General features: G+C 40.8%; 1 protein-coding gene across 8 annotated transcripts in view; it reads left to right on the top strand.

Annotated features, from left to right (window-relative positions):
- The window catches only part of BCAS3 (BCAS3 microtubule associated cell migration factor), a 351,964-nt gene that overhangs the window by 160,903 nt on the left and 168,791 nt on the right, over positions 1-22,270 (top strand). For all 8 annotated transcript variants that reach the window (XM_035343348.1, XM_035343346.1, XM_035343352.1 and 5 more), the window contains 2 exons: positions 3,157-3,353; positions 4,591-4,688. In XM_035343348.1, coding sequence (XP_035199239.1) covers positions 3,157-3,353; positions 4,591-4,688 — 295 coding nt within the window. The remainder of the gene's footprint in view (positions 1-3,156; positions 3,354-4,590; positions 4,689-22,270) is intronic.

Raw genomic sequence — 22,270 nt, 5'->3', positions numbered from 1 at the left:
GATTAACTGGTTTATTTCCTTTTTTCCTGATTTTCTGTTACTGCATTCCCAGCTGATAATTCCTTTGAGTTAAGGCTAGATACAAATATTGTGGTGCATTAAAATAATCCTGCTTGGTGGAATATTTTTATATGAGATTAAATCTTGGTAATTTTAGCGATCTTGCCTCATTACATTCAGTGAAGCTTCTTTTTAAGAACTCAGTATATGCCTGATGATTTGGCTCAAAGCTTAACTTCAGTTTTAGAATGTAAGTTATGAATAATACACTGAGAATTAGGTCCTGTTAGAAGTAAAAGGCTAGAGAGAAATAAATAAATAAAATCTATGAATGCTTTGGATTTACTAAAGAAATTATAGGTACCTGATACGTGGTTTTCATCCTGACAAAATAAGTGGGTTTCCTTCATTTTAAGGACAATGTTATTATGGAAGTGATTCATTAAATGTGTTGCTGGGCTATGTGGCATCATTTCATGAATATGAAATATTTATAGATGTGATTTGCTTTTCCTGCTGGTATATAAATCATATACACCATTTTCCTAAAATGGGAGTGTGGGTTTCCACATGCACCCCCTGGGAGTTGCATTCATTGAGGAATCTATTCTTGTAACTCCACTTAACCTGGCCTAAATTTTCAAACATAGCTAAACGTTCATGTAACTTGCAGGCTTAGTTTGTCTCTAATTTCTCAGAGCATAAAGATGGTGAAACTACTGGATCACTGTAGTCAATGGGAATTTTGTGACTGAGCTTACTGGGGCCAAGATTTCAGCTTATACTTGTAAAGCCTCTCCAGTACTGTTTGGATAGTTGGGCTTATTTGCCTGGTTTGGTGACTTAGCAGTATAGTGGGCAACCTCAGGGAAAAAGAGTAAAGTAAACCTATGTTATGAGGGTTGGTTTATTGCTAATTCTTGGAAGATAAACAATGTCAAAGGAACTTAAGACTGCTCAGACTTCATCACATCTATCCCCCTACCAGCCTAAATGTAAGAAAAAAAAAGTGTCATCACTCAGAACACAGATAATTCAGAGATTGCTTCGGGAATGTTTAATTTTTGCTAAGTGAAACGAGTGATGATATCTCTTTTGAGCATGAAGATGCTAGCATTCTCTAAGCAAGCCACTTTAGATTAAGCCTGAAGTGCAAGTATGTTTTTCAAAATTAAAGTGTTGTTATCAACAGTAACAGCATGCAGTGAAAAAACACTGCCCTTCACTTCAACTTTTCAATTAGAACAGTGGGTAATGTGTGCTGTCAGTGTGAAGTAGATACAATATGTTTGTCCTGCACACAACAGGAGAGTGAATAGGAACATCTGGCCATAGCCTCAGTAAAATTGCAAAGGCATCTGTTTACCTCTCGGCTCTGTGACACTGATGGTTTCAAGCTTAAAATATACAGATTACTTTATCTGTGGCCTAATTTACACTGCCACATAAAAGCTACTTGACTCAGAAACATCTACAGTCAATCTGAGTTACGCTAAGATAAATGCAAAGACGGAAATAGTGCTAAATAGGCTGTGCATTTGTCATTTTACGTTAGCAGATAACTTAGAACATTATCCAGTGTTTAAAATTGTTTCTTAAAGAATTAAGGATCCATATTAATATACATGTATAAGAGTAAAGAAGACTGTAAGATACACTTGCATGTCATAGAGATACAAAAATATATTTTCATCAACTTGCTTACAAATTACAATCTTTGTGTGAAACTAATCATTGTTTCAGCAGAAATTTTTAGGAATTTAGCAGTCTGTTTTTGTCATCTTAAAAATATTGGTTCACCAGAGCTTAATATTTTCATTTCACATTGCCTGTTTCTGATCTTTAAGAGCTGTTTTAAATTTTTTAAAATGGTATTACTGAGGACTGTTGTTTGCTCTTCTCTTTACAAGGCCCAATCCTGATAATGTACATTGCTCTAAATGTTACATTCTTAAATTCACACGGTTTTTTGTTTTCCTAGAGTTGACATATTTCAGTTTCTAAAGTTGATGCTCATCAGGTGTATAACTGTCAGCATGAAAAGACATCTTGGATGCATTTACTGAAATAACTTACTTTCTCAGATTCATATCTAGACTCATTGAGAGCCAATGCCTAAAGGAAAATATGAGTATTTGAAAATATCATTTCTTGAATACACGCTCGGTATTCTCTGTGCCTTTTACAAGTTGGCACGGAACTGTGACACTTCTGTGTGTGTTTGTGTGTATATCCACACGTAAACATGCCCACGGATATGTATCTCATATGCATCTATAATATAAAGTGTGTGTGGTTATTCATGGCAAGCAAACACTCTTAGCTTTGTTTTAATTGTCAGAATTTCAGTTAAATCAGTGTGTGTCTGCCCTTCTAAGCTCCGTGTTGCACATACACGCTTGCCTTCCATCAGCATAGTAATGAATGTGACCCGAGGTGCTCAGTGTCTCGCAGTGCACTTCGCGTTGCTCTCTGTTACAAATCTTGTTGCTTTCCAGCAAGATGTTCTCTGCCAGCAGTTTCCTCGGATATGCCAACAATAATTAGGAGCTTTGATTTGAAATACAGTTCGCACTACATACATGTGAAACAGTGCTCTTCAATGTGTGAACTTCTAGAAAGCAGCTGGAACAAAGCTGTAACAGCTTGCTTTTAAAAAGTGTATCCCGTGTCCTAGTCAGGATTGCAGGTACCAACAAGAATATCTGGGGAAAATAAACTTTCAGTTCGTCTGTCCAGTTCATAGAGGTGCAGGCAGAACTGTGTTCCTCGTCCCCCCATTTGCTACCTCAGCAGGAGATGTTTAGCAGTTGAGTTATAGCATGTATTTCGTAATGCCAGGGGGAGGAATGAACAGGACCAGGTGAAGGTCGCCAGGATGGAGTGACAGCTTTCTGAGCAGTTTTAAGGGCTGGGTGCAGTGTCCTAAAGCTGATGGTTCAAGGGCTTTCACAGCTCCTCAAGAAGCTTTTGGCTTTCACTACAGCATCCTATCTCTAGCAAGGATGTTCTGAAATTCACTGTTTCCCTGAACTGATGGCACAAAACACTCTTTTTGCTGGAGAACAAGAGGATTCTGGGGCTTTGGTGCATAGAAAGAACTGCTCAATGTGGTAGGTTGCAGTTTTGTGTTGACCATTTCCCATATTCCCACAGGTTGAAATAGTGACTCATACTGGGCCTCATCGGCGCCTTTGGATGGGCCCCCAGTTCCAGTTCAAAACAATTCATCCCTCCGGCCAAACCACTGTCATTTCATCCAGTTCGTCAGTGCTGCAGTCGCATGGTCCCAGCGACACCCCACAGCCTCTTCTGGACTTCGATACAGATGATCTTGATCTCAATAGTCTCAGGTAAGAATAAAATGAATTTCTGAGCTGTTTCACATTTGTTGTGCGAATACCTTAACCTTGTGCTTAAATGAGGCCATCTGTGTAGAATCTGTAATAGTTTTCATCAAGCTTGTCCAGATGAAAGTCTAAGAAAAGCATATGACTCAACAACAATAAAAATTCATCCAGGCCAAACAGCTTTGATTCCGTTTTGCCACCTCTTCCTGTGTAAATTAAAATGAAAGTTAGTAAAAAGTCTGTTCTTTCATTGTAGGTGGCCTTGCTCAGCATCGTCTTAGCTTTTATAGTTCTGCATTACTTAAAAAAATAATTCTCTCAGTCATGAGTAGGAGTGTTGTGCTATGAAGCGGTCAGGATGTTCAAAGAGTAAGGGAGCTTCTGGAGTATTTTTCCCCTTCCCTTCCCTTCCCCCCCGCCCTCTTTTTTTGTTGTTTTCCTTTTCATTGCTTCCTCCTTTGTCGTTCTTTCTCATGTATTTAATTCATCTGTTTTTTTGACATTGGCTGATTTCGAATTGGGAGGGGGTGGCCTAGAAGAGTGGGGCTAAATGTGGATGTTAAAGTTATGGACAGCAGGCAATTTTGTAGAACGACTTTATGCACCGTGTGTTTCTGTGCCCTGTCCAGTAGCTCTCAAGGTTTAACAACATTTAACAATGACCAGTCCCATTTAAAGTGAGCAGGGTAGCCCTGGGCTGAAAATACGTGCTTTTGAAATATGTGATTTCTCCTTGCACGTGATTATTCCTGCAAGTAAGGATATAAATGTAAAATATGTTATTAAATGATATTTTTGTTATCTATATGCATACATTAACAGAAAGCAGAAAGTTAAGAAATGAATATATAGGTATATAAATTAATATATATATATGTACAACAAAAATAGTAGTAGTAGGCATTTACAGATGTACCTTTTCTCCTAAGCTGGTAAAGAAATTGCTGCTGTTCCGGAGGAATTTTAAGCAGTTTGGATGGGGTGGGTTTATTTGGGGGAGGGGGGGGGTACTCGCATCCGAGACATAATTTAGGGATATTCACATTGTGCATAGTTTTGGTCTGTCTGTAGATGAATTATCCATACCTTGGCGCCACAAAGTGAAGGAAAATTTTTAACTATTGGCAGATTTCAAAACAAGTAGTTGCTTAATTGGTCGGCTGTTTCAGGTTTGTGATTTGATTGTAGTCCTCCTGAGCAACGGTTTTGACCCAGGTGGTAACTGTAACTTATCATTTAGGATTCAGCCAGTTCGTTCAGAACCTGTTAGCATGCCGGGGTCATCACGTCCGGTTTCTGATCGCAGAGGAGTTTCAACAGTGATTGATGCTACCTCAGGTAGAAACACACTTATTTTTCTGTTTTCTTTCATATTTGTGGCATTCATCAATCGTGTCTTTTTTTGTCTGGTAGCATGTTTACTAACTAATGCTATATACTTAAAAGGTTATCACGATTTTCAGCTGTGCTATAGAGTAAGTGCTGTCTTACACATATATATAATGAAACCTAAAATAACGATGACTTTTTTCCTCTTAGCACTCAAATTTGAAGTCACAGCATTGTCATAAAATATAAACACAATATTTACATGAAGTTTAATATGAGCTATGGAATGCTAAGAAATGTGTAAGCTAAAAAGCAAAACACTTGGAAATGCTAACGCTGAAATGCTTTTATTAATGAATGTCTAAAGCATAGAATATCACAATTCTGTCTCATTTACAAAATACCTTTCATTGAAATGTAATCATAAATGTAATTGATTTCTGTGAACAGTCAAGACAACAGGGTAGTTTAATGTTTGTGTAACAGTCGCGTTTTCACTACTCTGCTCTAAAAGAGCGTGTGTAAATTTAATACTACAGCGGTTACATTAATATCAACACAGTAATATATGTACTATAAAGTTTTCTTCTTTTTTCTCAGTGCTGGGGTATAGTCTATATAAAGAACCAAAGACAGCAGAGCTTTATATTTTAGTACAGCTGTATAGCGTCTGAAGGTTCCACACAGCAGGATTTTGTCAAATAAAATCTCTCACAAGTAGAATTATTAAACACACAGCATTAGTCAAACAGTCAAGTCAGAGAGGATTTTAATCTTTAGTGATTTGAAAATCCCTGGAGACTGCTGATTGGATTGAGGTTAAACTGTAAAAGGAGAGTGTAACACATACAGAAAGTGATTTCTGAAGGTTGTTTTAAAGAGAGTTAAAATAAAAGCTCCTGTTCCAGACTCTGTTTGCTATAGTTATAAATTCTGAGTCCAAGATACTGCATTGTTTGCCAAATTAATTTATTTGGGTATTAGAGGATATTTCTCAGATCTGTTTATAACTGAGTTCAGTAATAACTACATTTACTGTGGGTATTGAGGATTGTCATTCTAAATACCACTTTCAAATATTTAAAACTTGTTAAACTAATTCACATTGAGCTTAGACAGACATCTGATGCTGGTTACTTAAAGGGAATTGTATTTGTTTAGGTTATGTGAATATAATTTTAAAAATAATTATTTGATATATAAGAAATTATAACTGCATCAATTATGATTTCTTTTTGGACTAGTTCTTCCCTGTCTATTACTCCTAGAAGTTACAAGCAGGAATCATAGGAGTCCTTCTCTCTGTGTATCTGACACTTCAGATTCAGTGTGATTAATGGCGTAGTTGTTCCTCGCTATCAGCGTGACACTGCCAGCTGATACAGATAGAGACATCTGGGTTATCAGGGTGGGGGATTTCTTGTATTTTTTTTTTCCTTGAGTGTGAATGGAGCAGTACAGTTCCCTGTAACAGGGATACGTATTAATTGTGTAATGTGACTGTTCTGTAACTGTGCTGCGTTCTGAAACCATTTTGTTCCAACGACACTAGAAACAATAAGCCACGTAGGACCATACCTCTTCTATGCTAAACATCCCTTCCTATAGTATAGATGGGGCCTTAAAGAGAAACGGCTCATATGAATGTGATGAAGCTCTATTGGTAATGCATTTAACATGTGTGTCTGTATTAAAATTGCCAAAGTCAATTGTATACATTGTTATGACACTAAAAATATATTTACTGTACAGCAGTGACTCAGTTTTATTGTAACACCTCATAAGTTTCTTATAAACAATACATGGATTTTGTTAGAGACATGCTGATAGCAGTATTTTATTTAACTTCACTGCCAGGCGGTTTGGATTTGAATTGATTTTCGATTCAGGGACTTTAGCATCTATTTGCAGTGTTCATACTGCCCGGTCCTTAGTCCTTTCCCATGCAGACAGTGTTGGTCCGTGGTAAGGGTAGACATGCCAGGTTATGTGAGATGGTACAGAGATGTGAATTCTGCTACGGAGTAGAAGAGATGCAAGAAAAAACGTGTGGTGTTTTTTGAAATTTGATACGATTCTTGTAACAGAGCCCAGCAATAGAAAGAAGAGCATATTATATTGCCTTCTTTTCTTCCTACCTTTGAGATGTGTGGAAAACTACATTAAGTTCAGCTGTGCATGGAAAGGTTTCTTTTAAATGTTCATGTGCAACATTGCATATTTTATATTATAGCTCACTACTGTAAATACTCTCATTTCCTGCTATTACCAAAGCATGCCCTAAGTGGCTTGCATTCTTTATGGAAAACAAATTTATTGGAAAATACGTTTTTAGGTTAGAAGGATTTTTTTTTTTAAGTAGGTCATAAATTTTTACTACCTAAGCTGAACCAGGAAGTGATTCTTCAGTTATGACCCATGCATTTGAGTCTGTTGCACTTTATGAAGATGCTTATCTGGCTGTTTGATTGCCTGTTGCTTAGAGATACAACCAGCGTGGCGCCTCTTCTTATCTAACTCCATCACTTGTTCTTCCTATCAAAAGATTTCAAGTACATGTTTATCATCTTTAATTATTCTTCCGCCATTCTTTATAGCTTCCTTCCTTCTCCCCCGTTGGTGACAACTCTGTCATTGCATTTAGTAAGATATTTGTGCATTTTTTTTACTGTGACTTTATGTGTCTGTAAAAGTGTGGCATACTAACAGCAATGTATTCTCACAAGATCATTTGAAAAAACCTTGCTTTTTAAAAAAGTGACGAACTCAAATACTTCTGTCAATCATGACAATTAGCAATAGCATTTTCAGGGTGGATGGCAGTATCTATAAAGATGACATGGAGACAAAAAAGGTAGTTTTCAATACAATTATCTAAATCTTACTTAAAATTCTTCTAAGATAATCTTTTTTTTTTTTTTTTTAATTGGATCTTTAAGAAAAGTTTGCAAAAATGTAATCACCTAAAGTTAGTGGACATTTATTCCTCAATGCACACATCTTAGTAAGCATCATAGAGAGAATGTACCCTCAAGGATTAAATTAACTGTAATTCCAGATTCCCAGTAAGAAATATTAAAGGGACAAAATTGGGTTTAAAACTTTGTAACACAGGAAGCTTTAATATACACCAAAACAAAGACTTGTATGCATAGCAAATGCTTAGTGTGCATGGCAAGGGCACATGTGTTCGTGTGTCCTTCCTTGCTGAAGATGTGCTGAGGCTATTGGCTTATTGCATCAGGCTTAACACAGGTGAGGTGGGGATATAGAGATCACAGATACGAATTTTGTGGCTGCGGACCGGCGGCTAGATGGGAGATGCTTTCAGTAAGTCAGGTCATGTTTAAGACTTCATTAGACAACAGGTGCAAAAGAAGCCTTTTAAGTGCCCCATCTGCAGGAGATGCTGCAGCTGAAGGTCACGCTCTTTATGCAACCAAACCTGAGAGAAAAATCAGTAGGGCAACACAAAATGTTTGTTTCAGAATGACCTGGCTCTATTTCAGACAAGTGTTCTACAGGCATGACTTAAAAACCTTATGTTACCTGTATGCATTGAGTGCTGTTCCTTTCCTTGGTGTGACTAGAATTAGATTTTTGGATAGCTGAGAGTATCTAAAAAATAATGGAAACTAATCTAGAAAGCAGAAGCATTGCCTAGACATGTAATTGAGTATTACCAGTGATGAATGAGGCACTTTTCTGAGTTTTGTACTATAACCTGTAGGGGAATAATGCGTGTCATATACACCAGAAAAATCAGAACTGATAGAACCGTGCTAATAATAAATAATGGAGAAATTAAAGGGGTGCAGAGGGCTAGGGTATCTGCATGGAACAAGGAATCTACACTTTCAGAAACAGAACTTCTAGAGAAAGGGCGATCAGGACCTGCGAGAAAACCCTAAATCTGGTCACACAGCTGCATCAAGTCTTTTAGAGCAAACATTTCCCTTAAACTGTAACAGATGTGTTGAAGGGCTCAGGTATGCCCAGTCCTACCTGTAAATGCAGTCCTGCTCTGTTAAAAACTGTGCACACCTGTGTGTGGTTATGAAATGCCCAGTTTATTCCCTCATGCAAAGAGGTTTTCGACAGTTACTCATCAATCAAGTAATGATGGGGTTGCATTGTCAGCTGAGTAGAAAAACATTGATAAAGAAGAAGCTGTCTGGCTCCTCTGCATCAACCTTTTCCTTTCCTACTCAGAGTGAGTTCTCTGTTTCCTTCATGATTTGCACGAATACAGAAGTTACTTTTTAAAAAAACTTCTAATGGATGAAATGAAATTGTAGAAGAAAAAAGATCCTGAGCATTTTTTTCCTTGGATTGTGTAGGGGGCAGGGGGAGCGTTTATGTTCTTTTTCTTTAGCCTGGCATGTGCTGTGCTTCTTAGGGATGCACGCATCATTTTTTAATGAAGATTGTTTATTACTGTTGTATGAAGCATTGACAATACTGAGCTCTCTTCTGGTTACTTCAATCAATGCCCTCTAAAAATTGGCTTGTAATTTAGTACTTCCCTTTCTTTTCTTTGTGACTGGCTGGCCGTGGATGGGTAGCTTGATGCCTGCAGAGGGTTTAATGAACAGAAGAACTGACTTGGGGGTGGGAGGTTGCCTCACCTCTCTTCCCTCTGCCTGTGAAGGATCTTTTATTGTTCATCACCACACCTGTGAGATAGGGACCAGGGGACAAATTCTTACTGTCCAGCAATGCTCTCATTCGGAATTTAATAAACACTTCTGCTGTCACACCTTAAACCATCTGAGCTCTTTTCTGTTGTACATGTGATCAAATATTTATTCCCAAATGCTGTACACCAGAAAGTGCTGCCTCGGAGTAGCGGAGATCAGTTATTCAGGTAGTAAAGATGTGTGAATGCAGCTGGCAGATGAAGTCACCGACATTATGAATTCCCAGGCTGTCCTTATTGCCACAGGCAATAACTGACAGGCCTGAGCGCTCGCTGGTTTCCCGTTACGGGCACTGGTAGGGCCCAAGGAGTCCTGGCGTCACGGATACCTGAGCTGCCCTGCTTGAGTGGAGCCGGCCGGGGCTGCAGGCTGCTCCTGCAGAGAGATGTAATCAATACGGTCTGGAGTCCTTGACCCGAACCTGTAATTACCTGGACGGCATAAAGGTAGTTTGTTGTTGCAGATAGCGATTGCACTCCGATCCTCCGAGTATAATGCCGAGCTTTGAAGGCAAGGAAGAGATTTGGCCCTTGGTCTATTCTTCACAGCAGTGGGGGTTTTAATAATGATCAGATAACAAGCTGCTCTTAGAGGGCATCACCTGCTCGGTGACAGCAAAAAGACATACCCAGCCCTGGTGTTTTCTGCTTCTACGTTCTGTCAGTTTGAACTTAAATGAGTTGAAGTTACGGTTCTTTCCTGTAACACCTTCCGAGCAAATTCCATTAATATACCTGTCTAAAACACTTACCGTGTTACTTATTTGAAAAATGTTTTTTTTTTTAATATTTCCAGGCTGATGATAACGTGGGATATACTCAGTTGTTTTAGTAATGAGTTACCACACACTTCCATGTGCTCCCTCTATCTTATTTGTATATTTAACTAAATAAGCGTTCGTGTGTGTGCTTGTGAGCCACACAGTACAAAATTCTGGTACCTAGACTTTTCTCAGCTTGAGCTGGTTTATCTAATTTGAGAAAATGCTATCTGATGATTTCTGAAGAGGGCCTGAAGACAGAAGTGACTTCAGCAGGCTCCAAGATGCCGATGCAGTATACATGATTACATCTCGAAACAGCTATGCCCTATAGACTACGAAGATGTGAAGAGAAACTAAAATGACCTGACACTACTGGCTGGGCACTTGGTGCTGGATCATTGCCTGGCTTGGGAAAAGACTCAGCTGCAGGGATACATGGAGTAGCATTAATGTCTTGAAACACTGGTGGGTGTTTTCTGGAGGCAGGAGAAGTATGCTGAAGAGGATGTGCATGGGTCAGTGACAGAATGGCAGCAGAATCAGTCTGCAGTGATTTAGTTTTGCCTCCCTGTGATGGTTGTAGGTGGGTTAGCCTGTCAGCTCTGGAGCTAACAGAACGTGGTCATGTGGGGCTCTCAAGCCGGGCACCCTGCAGGTGACAGAGGAGACCTCTTCCTCATCCCAGTTTGCCTTTGCTTTAGCTGAGGAAGCTGGTAGCAGTTGAAGCAGTTCATCTCTTCTGAGGTTGTTGTGCTTTCACATGTCTGTGCCCGTTAGCTTTATTAAAAAAAAGAAAGGGATTATATGCAAGTTAATTTCACAGACACAAGTGAAAGTCAAAATTCAATTTCTAGACGTTGTGTTAGGTTCAATCTGACTTCAAGCAACTTAAAATTACTCAAGGTGCTTAAGCTCACAAAGGTTGTTCACCTTGTTCATCTTGCTAATGTGGTTGTTGGTAATCCACAGGATTCTGACAAACAATACAAGCAGCTATTTCCACACTGACGTCATAGCTAGGTGACAGCATAACTGTGACCTCAGCAACGTAATAACAAAATAGCAGATAATGAGATTTTTCTTCAGATGTGAAGGTTAGTCACAGGGAGGGCTCCCAGGACTACGTTAATGGTCATTGGTGCAGCCCTCAGTTGCTCAGACAGTTGTTCTCATGTCACACAACCCACTTGACGCGTGTACCAGTGGTCCATTAATGCAGACAGTGCAGTGTCTTATTGCTTAAGTGTTACATACTGACTTCCAGCTGGGAAAGCCACCTTCAGTTCACATAATGGCTTGTCAGCTGAAAAATAGGAGTGTGCTAGAGCATGGTCTGTTCCAAGCATATAAATGTCTCCTGTTTATCTGTGGGGAAAAAAGTCCATAACGCACAGCAGTATTGTGCATATCAGGAGCTCAAGCACACTCATTCTGAATATAAGATTGTCTTGTGTACCCTTTTATTGTCCTTCATTAGCAGTTGTTGTTAATGTTTTGCATCGATAGCTTTAAAGCTCAGAATAAGTGGAAAGTGTTGATTCTAATCACATCTGACACCACAATCTTCTGTGGAACAACACATGAGCTGAGATTCCCGATGGGCTCCTGTAGGATACAATATTTATTATAGCTTGAGATCTGAGAGCTCCTAGCTACTGTTAAACTTACAAGAGATCCAGAAACCTCAGTGTCTGTACTTGTGTTTTTATGGATTGCACAGAAATAACGCGCTGTGCAGTATTTGCAAAGAAGCACGTTCATTGACATGTCTGTTCCTTTTATACAGTGCTTAAAGGAATCATTTTATGAATCTTCATATTTTTATAAGCTGGTATTATATGCTCATCTTCTAATCCAGACTGTTTGAAATGTTCTTAAACTGTTTTTAGATGTGTAAGTTAAAAGATGAATATTTGAACACCCACTTGCACGTGAATGTTAAAGTCAGTATTTTTCAGGCAAAGCTTTCATTTCATTTTCCAGTTTATGCTGAGGAGATGTTCCTATTTAACCATCTCCCTAAATTAGGCCATCCTTCACAGTTTTTGCTCGCTGTTTTCCATGTTTGCTTTGAAAAACCTCTAAGTGTGCTCCATTATTTCTTATTTCATCTTCTCCACTCTGGATTGTAGACTCTGTCAGACACTCAGTTTGTCACCCTGTGGATGGCTGGCTAGTTCTGGTCCTCTTGAGACCCTGCAAGTTGTCCTCCCCTGCTTTCAGGAACTGTTCCAGCACGTCAGCCCTTGTCCTCAGGGCCCTGTGGGCTGTTCCTTTTGTCTTTCAGCTTCCTCCTGCCTGTCAAATACCCAGGAGGCTTGAGGTCCACAGCCCTGGAGCTGGTTGTGATAGAACAATGAGCATAATGCTATATTTTAAAGCAAAATTAGCCCCCCCAAAAGAAGGAGAAACCGAGGAAGAGTAGGTGAGCTGCTCTTGCTGTGCAGCCAGTGAGCTCAGCGGTGCAGAATGGGGGTTGGCCTCCCCTGTTGTACCAGAAAGCACTTTCAGTATCATCACAGCAATGAACAGCACATTTTTGCAACGTATGTCTATTTCTCTAAAGAAATGAAGGGCTAGATATTCCTGAGTAAGCCTAACCTCCCTTAAATCTCTGATTTTCTTCTCACTTGTATTTCTTCGTACTGCAGATAACATAAATTTATAGAATCATTAAATAATGCGAGAAACCAGTGCTCATCTTATCCATCCCAGTGCTCATGGTGCAAAAACTACACAAGCTATCTACACAGACTCTTTACCCTAACTATATCTGGTTCTCTACCAAAGTGGCTTTAAACAAGAGCACCAGTCCTCACGTTTTTTCTTAGCGTATTGTCAGCATATGCACCTATTTTCCCCATTGTTAACCCAAAACCAGCATGTTTTAGCTATTGCTCATCCAAGTGTAATATTGATGAGGGAGCAGAAGTGTGGGTTTAGGTACATGCCACATAAAACTGAACCATGTGGCATGATAAATTAGCCAGGCACTTGATGTATTTTTAAGGCGGAGTTGGATCCTTTGAGGATGTGTTAATCACTGCCTCCTCACTCGGCCTCCTCGCTGAAGTAGGGATGTCCTTGGTTGGAAATATTTATAGCTAGGTTGAAGTACAGTCTGCTGGTACTTACTTGTGTGTGTTTTATTGTCTCAGTGACATAAAGGGTAAAAAAAAAAAAAAGATGGAAAATATGTTGTTTTTTTTAATCATCCAATCCCGTGAAATAGCCATCAGCCTGCAGTTGCCTTTGCTCCTCCCCCTGCCTTGGACTCCATCCCTGGCCTGATCCCAGGCAGTTTTTAATAGCGCTTTATCTGCTGCTTGTGCTGCTTTTAACTTTCACTTTTTATTAGAACCAAAGCTAAATTGGGTGCTAGCACTGGAGCTGTGGGTGGAGCGCTGCAAGGAGCCGAGGCTGGTGCCAGCGAGCAGTGGCCGCAGAGCAGCCGCGGGGGCGAGCGGTGGTGGGAGGTGGGTGACAGGGGCCTGCTTGTCCCTGTCCTCCTCTGCCCGTCCCGTCTGCAGGTCCAGAGCTGCTGGCAGTGCCCCCAGCCAGGGGGCTGCGCACAGGAGTATCGTGGTCTTACGCTGCTGAGCACCAGGACTGCCTGCCTCGGGCTCGCATCCTTGCAGAAAGAATTCAGTCGGAGGGAGCACGTAAAGCCAAGCACTTGGCATACAAAACCACATAAACCATACGGTGCTGTTCCCCTTGTAAAGGTGAAAACAAGCAGGTCTCAGTCAGTAAATGACAGAAAGCAGACTCGGGATTATTCACATCATTAGCACAGGATTTCTCCAGATAAGAGAAGTGGTCTATGAGCCTCTCTTGCCCTGAGGCTGTCTTTGGTTTACTGCACAGGGCGTGGTCCTTTAAAACGGAGCAAGAACAGGGAAAAGAAAAAGGTGGTAATATGACTAACATATGGTTTTTGCTGGAGTTTGGCCACAGATTTAAGGCCTCAGAGAGGATTCCTGGGGCCTTCGTATGCTATCCCAAAACCAACACAAAAGCCTTTCCAAATATATTTTATAAGCTCTGTGATTGTAATAGTCCTACCAAAAATCCCATGTCCCCAGGTCAAGAGGGGTACAGGCCCTTCTCTTCTGAAACCCCCGGCTTGCCAAGTCTCTTTTGCCTGGTATTTCCCTCCAGCAGCGGGCATCCGTTTGTGCTGCCTGTGCCGGGTGCGTGGTGCAGCTTCAGCCGTCGGGGCGTCCAGCACAGCTGCTTTCCCTTGAGCTCACATCTGCTGCGAGCGAGCGGGGCCTACATGCACTCGCTTGCCTGGGCTTTTGTCCCAGATGCGGCTGGCCCTGGCTGCGTACAACCCACCTGTATTTCTGTGTAATTCATAGAATTTGCTAGGCTTTGGCACAGAGGCCAAAGGCTTGCTCGTGTGTATCTGGTTGGGTTTGAACATTCATTTTGGTGACCACCTGCTGTCATTGTCTCTCGTCTTACTTTTCCGTTGTGCTGAGTTATAGAGCCATTAACAGCAGAAATGCAGTGCAGGAAATGCAGACTCTGCAGTTCACAGCCTCTCCTGGTCTTAGGACTCTACAGAGTGGTTTCTAGTCCTGACAGTACCGCTCCAGGAAGGGCAGCCTCTGGAAAGATACATCCACAGCTTCTGCTGCTTCTAGTAAAGATCTTACTAGCTCTTCGCTAGCAGGAAATTAACTGAATTTGCATTAACTGAAGAATTACATCTTTAGATTTTGACCTGTATTGTTTACAGCATGAATGGTGATCAAATCACGGCGTGTTACGCTGCTTGACCACCAATTAAAATATGCTTTAAAGTAAGTAACGTACTCTGCTATCGTGGTTGAATGTCAGATTCAGGAATTGACCACAAGACACAATCGTCTGCAAGGTTGTTCGTGTTCTTCGTGGATTTTTTTTAATAAACTGAAAGTTGCCACGAGTTTGGAGACCAAAGGAGATACTGTTCTTCTAGTCTTTGGTTTATTTGTTCCTTAAAAACAAACAAACAAACAAAACCCAGCAACAAACAGTATGCAGTGAAACACTTACAGAGAAGCACATTTTACCACTGAAGTTAGATAAAAAATTCACTATATCATAAGCGGACCATTTCCCCCTTGATTTGTGTCCAAAATATGAGGAAGAGCATTGCAGATGCAGTATGCATTTTACAAAAGAACATATGCACGCATTTAAATCATTTACATTTCATCTTTGCTTTCTCTTATTTTTAACCCATATTACAGTGAATGACAGCCTGTTTGGAAAACCGAGGTTGAAAGCAAAGTTTAAACTTTCATGCACAATAAGCTAAACTGCAAGCAGTGCTTCACTATTTCATGATTTTATTTCCAAGTTTTGCTGATGCCTTCTCCTTTCTCTGCACTGAAACATGTCACTGAAACTTTGGGAAGCTGTGGCTTGTGAGAAGAGCTCATAGTGCGGGTGGTGCGTGCTAGTCTTACAGTGTCCCTGAAGAAAGAGACCGTCCTCACTGAAACAGGTCCTCGGGAAAATGCTTAGCCACATGCCTGAAGATGTTCTGAATTGAGGCTTAATGAGACTGTTAATTGATTGTTAGCATCAAACACTCCTCCTGCTATAAAGTCCTTTTTGATGGGGGGTGAGGAGGGCTGCACAGACACAGCTCTGTGATGCAGTACCCCACCATAACGCCTGCTCTGCGCTGCCCTGCTGTGTGTTAAAATGACAGCTTTTAACTGATCAGCTTACATAGCTGGTAGTTGAGAAAGAATTGGAATTGCGGGCATGATGTTTTGTTTAATGTCATCGGCAGGCACCACTTCCCCTGTTGCTGGGAGTGGGCAAATAAAACCCAGCTTTATTGGCCTAGTTGTAGCCTTTTAATCACACTTCAGTGAAAGATTGTGCATGCCATGAAGTGCTGAATGTGTGGTCTAAAGTGATGTAATATGAATCAAGTGCAATGATACATCAGCTGTGTGGCAGCCTTGAGGCAGGTGAGGGTGCTCACACGGAGGGCTCGGTCTCTTCCCTGTGCCCTGCCCGTGCCTGGCTCCCCGCGGAGCTGCCGGCAGCCCCGGCACGGGGATCTCCACCTCCAGTGGTGACAAGACCACAGGGCCGAGCCCCGAGTTAGCTCTGCATGGAGCCAGCTACAGTTTATTAGCTTAGGCTCCGTGCCATGCAGAGACAGATAAACTGCTTGCAGACATCGCTGGCCCTCGGTCAGCGTAGCTGAGCTTCAGCCTGTTCCTGTGTGGTAACCGTGCGGGACTCAGGGTGGTTCGGTGAGGGTCTGACACATGCAGGGGCTGCAGGATTTGTTTGTAAACGTAGAGCTCAAAATACAAAGCTCAAAATACAGAACAACTTCTTGTTCCTGACAGCTTGTAGAAGTTTTTCCTCATTGTCTCCACCATCTAGACTCCCTGTAAGAGTTAAATCCGGAGTTGTTCATTTATTTTACTAGTAAAGGATTGACTTGTAATTGCAGAAATGATGTGAAGGACCTGTAACTTGTATGTCCATCCTTCCATGCTGAAAGCCGAGACAAGAAAGCAAGGGGGTTACAAAAATATTGTTGATACCGAAGCAAATATCGCTGGAGAACATGTGCTTTGGTTTTGCATTTCTGCCTCTAAAAGGTGACATGTCCCGTGTTTGTCATTTAATTTAACATTCTATATATTTTTAAACGGCTGTATGATTTGAAATCTCCAGATACAATGCTTTATGCTGAATGAGGTTGGCAGTTCAGTGATGTGGAAGGCCATTATCTCACCTTTGTGCTTCTAAACTATAGCCACTTGCCTTTGCCTGCTCATAATGCATTTACTGCCTTGCAGCATAGGAATTTTTAACACCTATTGAAAGTATTAATTAGGTATGCCATGCTGATGAGCTCTTTTAAGATGAGCAAAACCAAGAATTGATGCTGCACTTCAAGTTTGGATTTCTCCTATTGTTTGTACTGGGGATTAAGTAAATGGCTGATGAACTCCAGTAATTAATCCAGACTGGAATACTCGATTACATATTGCTGTAATCTCACACTTCACGTGGAGCAATAATTATCTGTATTAGTTATCTTGGACTGAGGTGGTGTCTAACACGCCCCTGCAAAGCAAGTGTAAGGTGGCCATGTGCCAGCGCCAGCCTGGTGAGATGTTCCTCAGGTGATGGAGGCAACTGAGAGAACACAGGCTTCGAAACCACGGCATGGCAAGACCACTGCATTTTCACACGTACAGTAGAGTGATTTCCCTAAAATCTGTGATCACTCACCATATGATTGATGTATCCTTAAGGATCATTGCTTGGTTTTAAAAAGTGATGTTAAGATAAACCTCTACGGTGTTACTATTTTATCCTGAGGTTAATTTACTCAAAGCTGCTACTCCAATTTTTAAGTAGGCTTAGGGACACTTTACAGTCTTGTTTAATTATTAGTGAAAGGGATTTATGTGTTTTCACAGACATCTTTTAATGTGAAAGTGCCTACACAAAGCCTTAGCAGCTAAGAATGTAAAGTTTAAAAAAAAAATGTTCTAAGAGGTTCCGTTCTGATGTCGGGGGACTGATACAATCCCATTCCCATAAACCGACATACCTGTAAGAGTATACGATTGCCGTCTGCTTTGTCCCTTCAGAGGGAAGTTGGTTTCCTATCTCCAGGTTATCATGGAATGATCTCCCAGGGGGAGTGCTCCCATGGATAGGAGTACCTGGGCAGGCAGGTGAGGCTGGGCGGGCAGCGTACGATAGGACTGCATGCCGTGCTGACCAGGGAGGGAGCAGATGAAGCAGCTTCCCCGTCCTCTGCTGTCGCAGCTAGCTGTGAGCTGGGCTCTGTGGCACGTGAGGAGCAGTGGCCCTACAGCTCTTTCCCTTCTTCCTGGCAGCTGTGTCTGCTCCCAGCCGAGACACTTGGTGTGCTTTGATAAAACAGCTCTGAATAGCTTTATCTCCCTACCAACTGGGGCTGTCTATAGACCAACGAACGAAAATTCAGACTTTTATATCCTATTTCTGTTGTCCTGAGTCAGCAGGTCTCCTATCGAATCATTTCTCTATAAACTTGGAAAATGGATAGTCATTACTTGGCCTGTTAAAGTTCAGTAATACAAGAATAAGTCATAAATATGTCACTTGTATCTTAAAACCTAGCTGGCTAGAAAACTCTCCTTCTTGTCTAGTCTGGCCTCCAGTGCCTTTGATCACCGTTTTCTCCTCTTTCTCAGTACCACAGCTAACTTCTTAGTTTTCCACTTTTTCCTTTGCCATTGTGACAGTGTTCTGCTGCAGATTACAGCTGTGCTTAGGCACCATAAGGTTTATATGATTAGTCAGCATTTGGTTTCCATATATAGCAAAAGTACGTCTGGAGAAAATATTCTTATACATATTTCCAGGCAGTAGGATCAAAGAGCTCTCGAGGTTCTCAATTTTAATTTATCTCTTCATGCTTGCTGTGTAAGGAACATCAAAAAGAATCCGTGTTTGCGGGAGGGAAGGGAGCCTTTTGCTGTGTAGCTTTGGGAGCACCATTCATCCAGGCCAGCTTCAAACCCTGGCCTTTCTTCCTCCGCAGCATTGCTGAGATGTGAACTTTTGGTCTCATGCCTACATGTTTCTATGCAGGCATGACTCCTTTCTTTTCTTGAATCCTGTGACCTTTCCCGTTCTTGTTTCCTTGATACTCCAAACTACCCCTCGGCTCCATTGGCCCTGACTGCAGCTGCTGAGCTCATCTTCCCCCTTTGTCACAGCACACGGCATTTCCCAGAGCTCTCAATCCTTTGCTGAGGCTCCTTTTCTGCCATAACACGTGCCAGGTCCGTATGGTTACATCTAATCCTTTGTTCCTGTCTCATCTCTGTAATCTCAGTAATTCCCCTTCATTATATCTCTCAGCATTTGCTTCTACACGAGAAACTCATCCTTCAGGTGTCAGCTCTCCAAGTACACAAGGCATCTCTGAAACTCTACAGCTTCCGTGATGCGTGCCAGAGATGCGATAACCAGCAGTGCCTGGGGTTGGGGCTGAGCAGTGGGGTGCGTCTGTAGGTTTGCGTTAGCATATTAGGTGCTGTTTCATATCTCTTTTTTTTTGCACCAAATTTTTTTTTTTGGATCTTTTGTTAGATTCCTAAGCCAACAATTTTTGAATTCTTGTGGTTTTGAAGTACACAGCAGCATGGGCACTGCTGGGGACAGCTGTAAGTAATAGTCGCTACTAAGCAAGTGTACTTCAACCATACCCATCCCTGCAGCATTTCTGTTTGGTACATTTTCTGAAATACTGGTATACATAATAATCTCGAGACACTTGAGACTTTTGCATCACATGGTTAGAAATGCCTTTTTTTTTCTGCTGATAGAAGATCTGCATTAAAAACATAATTGGTTTGATTTCAGTCATCTACTCAACATTTCTAAGCTACTTGCCAAATGATCCCAGGTGTGGGATTGCAGCAGGTAATTTCCTGCGCTGTATTTGTGCGGATGATTTTCTGTGTTAGAAGATGATATCAGCTCACCTGGCCTCTCAGTGACAGAGAAATCCTTTGTTTATTCATTTAGTAGGCAGATTAACCCTAATGAATATGGCTTCCTGGAAATAGATACAGGGGACAATAGCGAAGTGAAGAGTGGGGAGAAATGGGGCAAATTCCCTTTTCTTTCTTCACTTCTAAATAATGGCAGCCTTCACAGCAGAGTGTTTTAAATGAGAAAGGAATGTGAAATATGTCAACCAGAAATTCTTGATTTTAAACAAAATCCTTTCTTTTATGGCTCAAAGAGGTGCTGGGGCTTTCTTAGCAAGTCTGGTGCAATTCTGCTGCATTGGATGTGTTCGGATGTTTTCTAATGTCAAAAATGGGATAAAGTGGGCATGCCGAAGATGCTTGCACAGAATGGCACTTACGTCCTCATAGTTGGAGAACCTGCGTGCATGTTTTTTGTTTACTCTTCAATGTTTTGTGGAATATGTGTTGTTTTTTTTGTGGGATTCATTTGATTTTTTAAATTTAAGTGAATTAGGGGTTAATATAATCATGCTTCAAAATACATCCTAAGTTGTACTGGGTAACTAGAGTAAATTGTTAGAATTAATGGCGTACATTATTTCAGTCTATTTCCTTTTATTTCATAGGAGTAAAAAAACTCTGGCAGGGTGTGTTAACGTGTGTGTTGTATTTATGTTGTCTGAGTAGCTGTATTATAGAAGACTACGTTGATACAAGGGTCGTGCTGTATGGCTGTTGTTTTTCAGCCATTCTCTTATCTTGAGTTGACGCGCAAAGCTTCTTGAAAGCATTTCAAACAGCGCAATTTCTTGTGTTCCAGGTATCAGACACATGCGTGTGTTCTGCATGAGGTCTGTACGAGGTTTATAAACGGCCATACCCTTATCAGGGTTATTTAAATAAGGAGTAGTTTCTCGGATGCTGTTGATGGGATGTTGGACTATTGTTCACTACACAATGTCAGAACCTGCCTGGAAAAGTACTCAAGGTGAATCCGAAGCCCTAAGAAGCTGGGGGAGAGATGGGCACTGACTTCTTGGGGATATAAATCAGGCGCGGTAGTTAGCGTCATGGTGCTGTGCACAGATACACTGTGGTATCGCTCAGTTAGAACAGCATTGGTAAATTCCCTTAGTCGAGCTCAGAGAAGATAATGCAGTGGTGAATTGTTGTATGTGTCTTAGTATTTATTATGTTCTTACGCATACAGGCAGTGAATAGTCCGTATTTCAAATTGGGGGAAAACTTTGTAGTTTGCTAACTCAAATCACTACTATAAGCTACTGGTCGAAGTGTAGACATCAGTACAATGAATGGTTTTGCTGTGTTTGAGAAAGGAGCAATTTCTTGCATTTTTATGTGACTGGTACTCGAGATACATTATTCCCAAGACATCGATGTGTAGACACAGATGTGAAAATCTCTTAACTTCCAACCAAACTTTTCCAGATCTTATCACTATAATTTATTCTTTACTCTCTGTAGACTAGAAAAATGTCTTCTTTCACATAACTTTATACATTGGAGGGAAAGGAAAGTTCTCTTCTATCACATGCGAAGTGTTGAAGATAGGATACTGTTGGCTTTAGCCTGCTGACTTTTGTAGCTGCCTGTAAAAACTCTAGGGTTACACAGGGGAAGTGAAAAAACAGAATTTACCTTTCCACGAAGAATAAAAGTTTCCATTGTTTCTTAGTTACATTGCTGAAAATATAAATGTGCAGGAACAGATAATTTTCTGAAAGTATACATTTATACGTGGTTGTGTGTATATGTGTACTGGACAGCCATAAATTACAAATGAATTTGTTTGCTTTGTATGACAATTGTTTCATCCTTCTTAAAGCTACTATTTATATAACCTTTAACCAAACAGAGAGTAGCCAAAGTATTTTCAAGAGTGAGAATTGTTTTTCTGGCTGGTGTGCGTAACAACTTAATTCGCTCCAATTGTGTGGTACAGCGAGCGCTCGCGCTGTGTGGGAACTGACCATGCGGAGATGCAGACAGTTTGCCAGGGGTTTTCTTTCCTGCATGTTAGAGCTCAAAATAGATGTGTGTCACATTAGGTGTCATTAAAATAGAGCTTGTGATAACTAAATAATAGATTTAGTGGTAACTAATTACCTTCAAAGATGTTGACACAGTTGCAGAAGCAGAATGTCACGGACTGCCTTGCGGAACAGCGTAGACTGTCTGTATTAGCTTTTTTTTTTTTTTTTTCCGTTTAGTAAAAACCGAAGGACAACAGTCATTATACGATTCTGTACTTTAAGTATTTTCATAATCCAACATAAATTGGCCCACCCAAGGATTATGTCTGTCTTATAAGGATGTGTTTATATAGTCATTGGGTGAAAGATTGCAGAAGTTGAACCACCAGTTTTGAAAGTCGAGCCAGACCAGGAAAAATCAGGATACAATTTGGCACTTATGGAGACTAAATGATTTCCTTTTTAGCTGCTGATTTCTACTGGGAAATGTATCCTTGGACTGAAAATTGCATCCGGAAAAATGTTTATGTAGTGTTTTTCAAATGACTGATTATTCCTCTAACCTTTAACACGGACTGTGTGTGATTTCGTTCCTTATTAACTCTTTCACAACCAAAGGAAT

The sequence above is a fragment of the Oxyura jamaicensis genome, chromosome 19 (genome assembly GCF_011077185.1).
Source record: "Oxyura jamaicensis isolate SHBP4307 breed ruddy duck chromosome 19, BPBGC_Ojam_1.0, whole genome shotgun sequence".
NCBI lineage: Eukaryota > Metazoa > Chordata > Aves > Anseriformes > Anatidae > Oxyura > Oxyura jamaicensis.
This window is presented reverse-complemented; position numbering and strand designations above follow the sequence as displayed.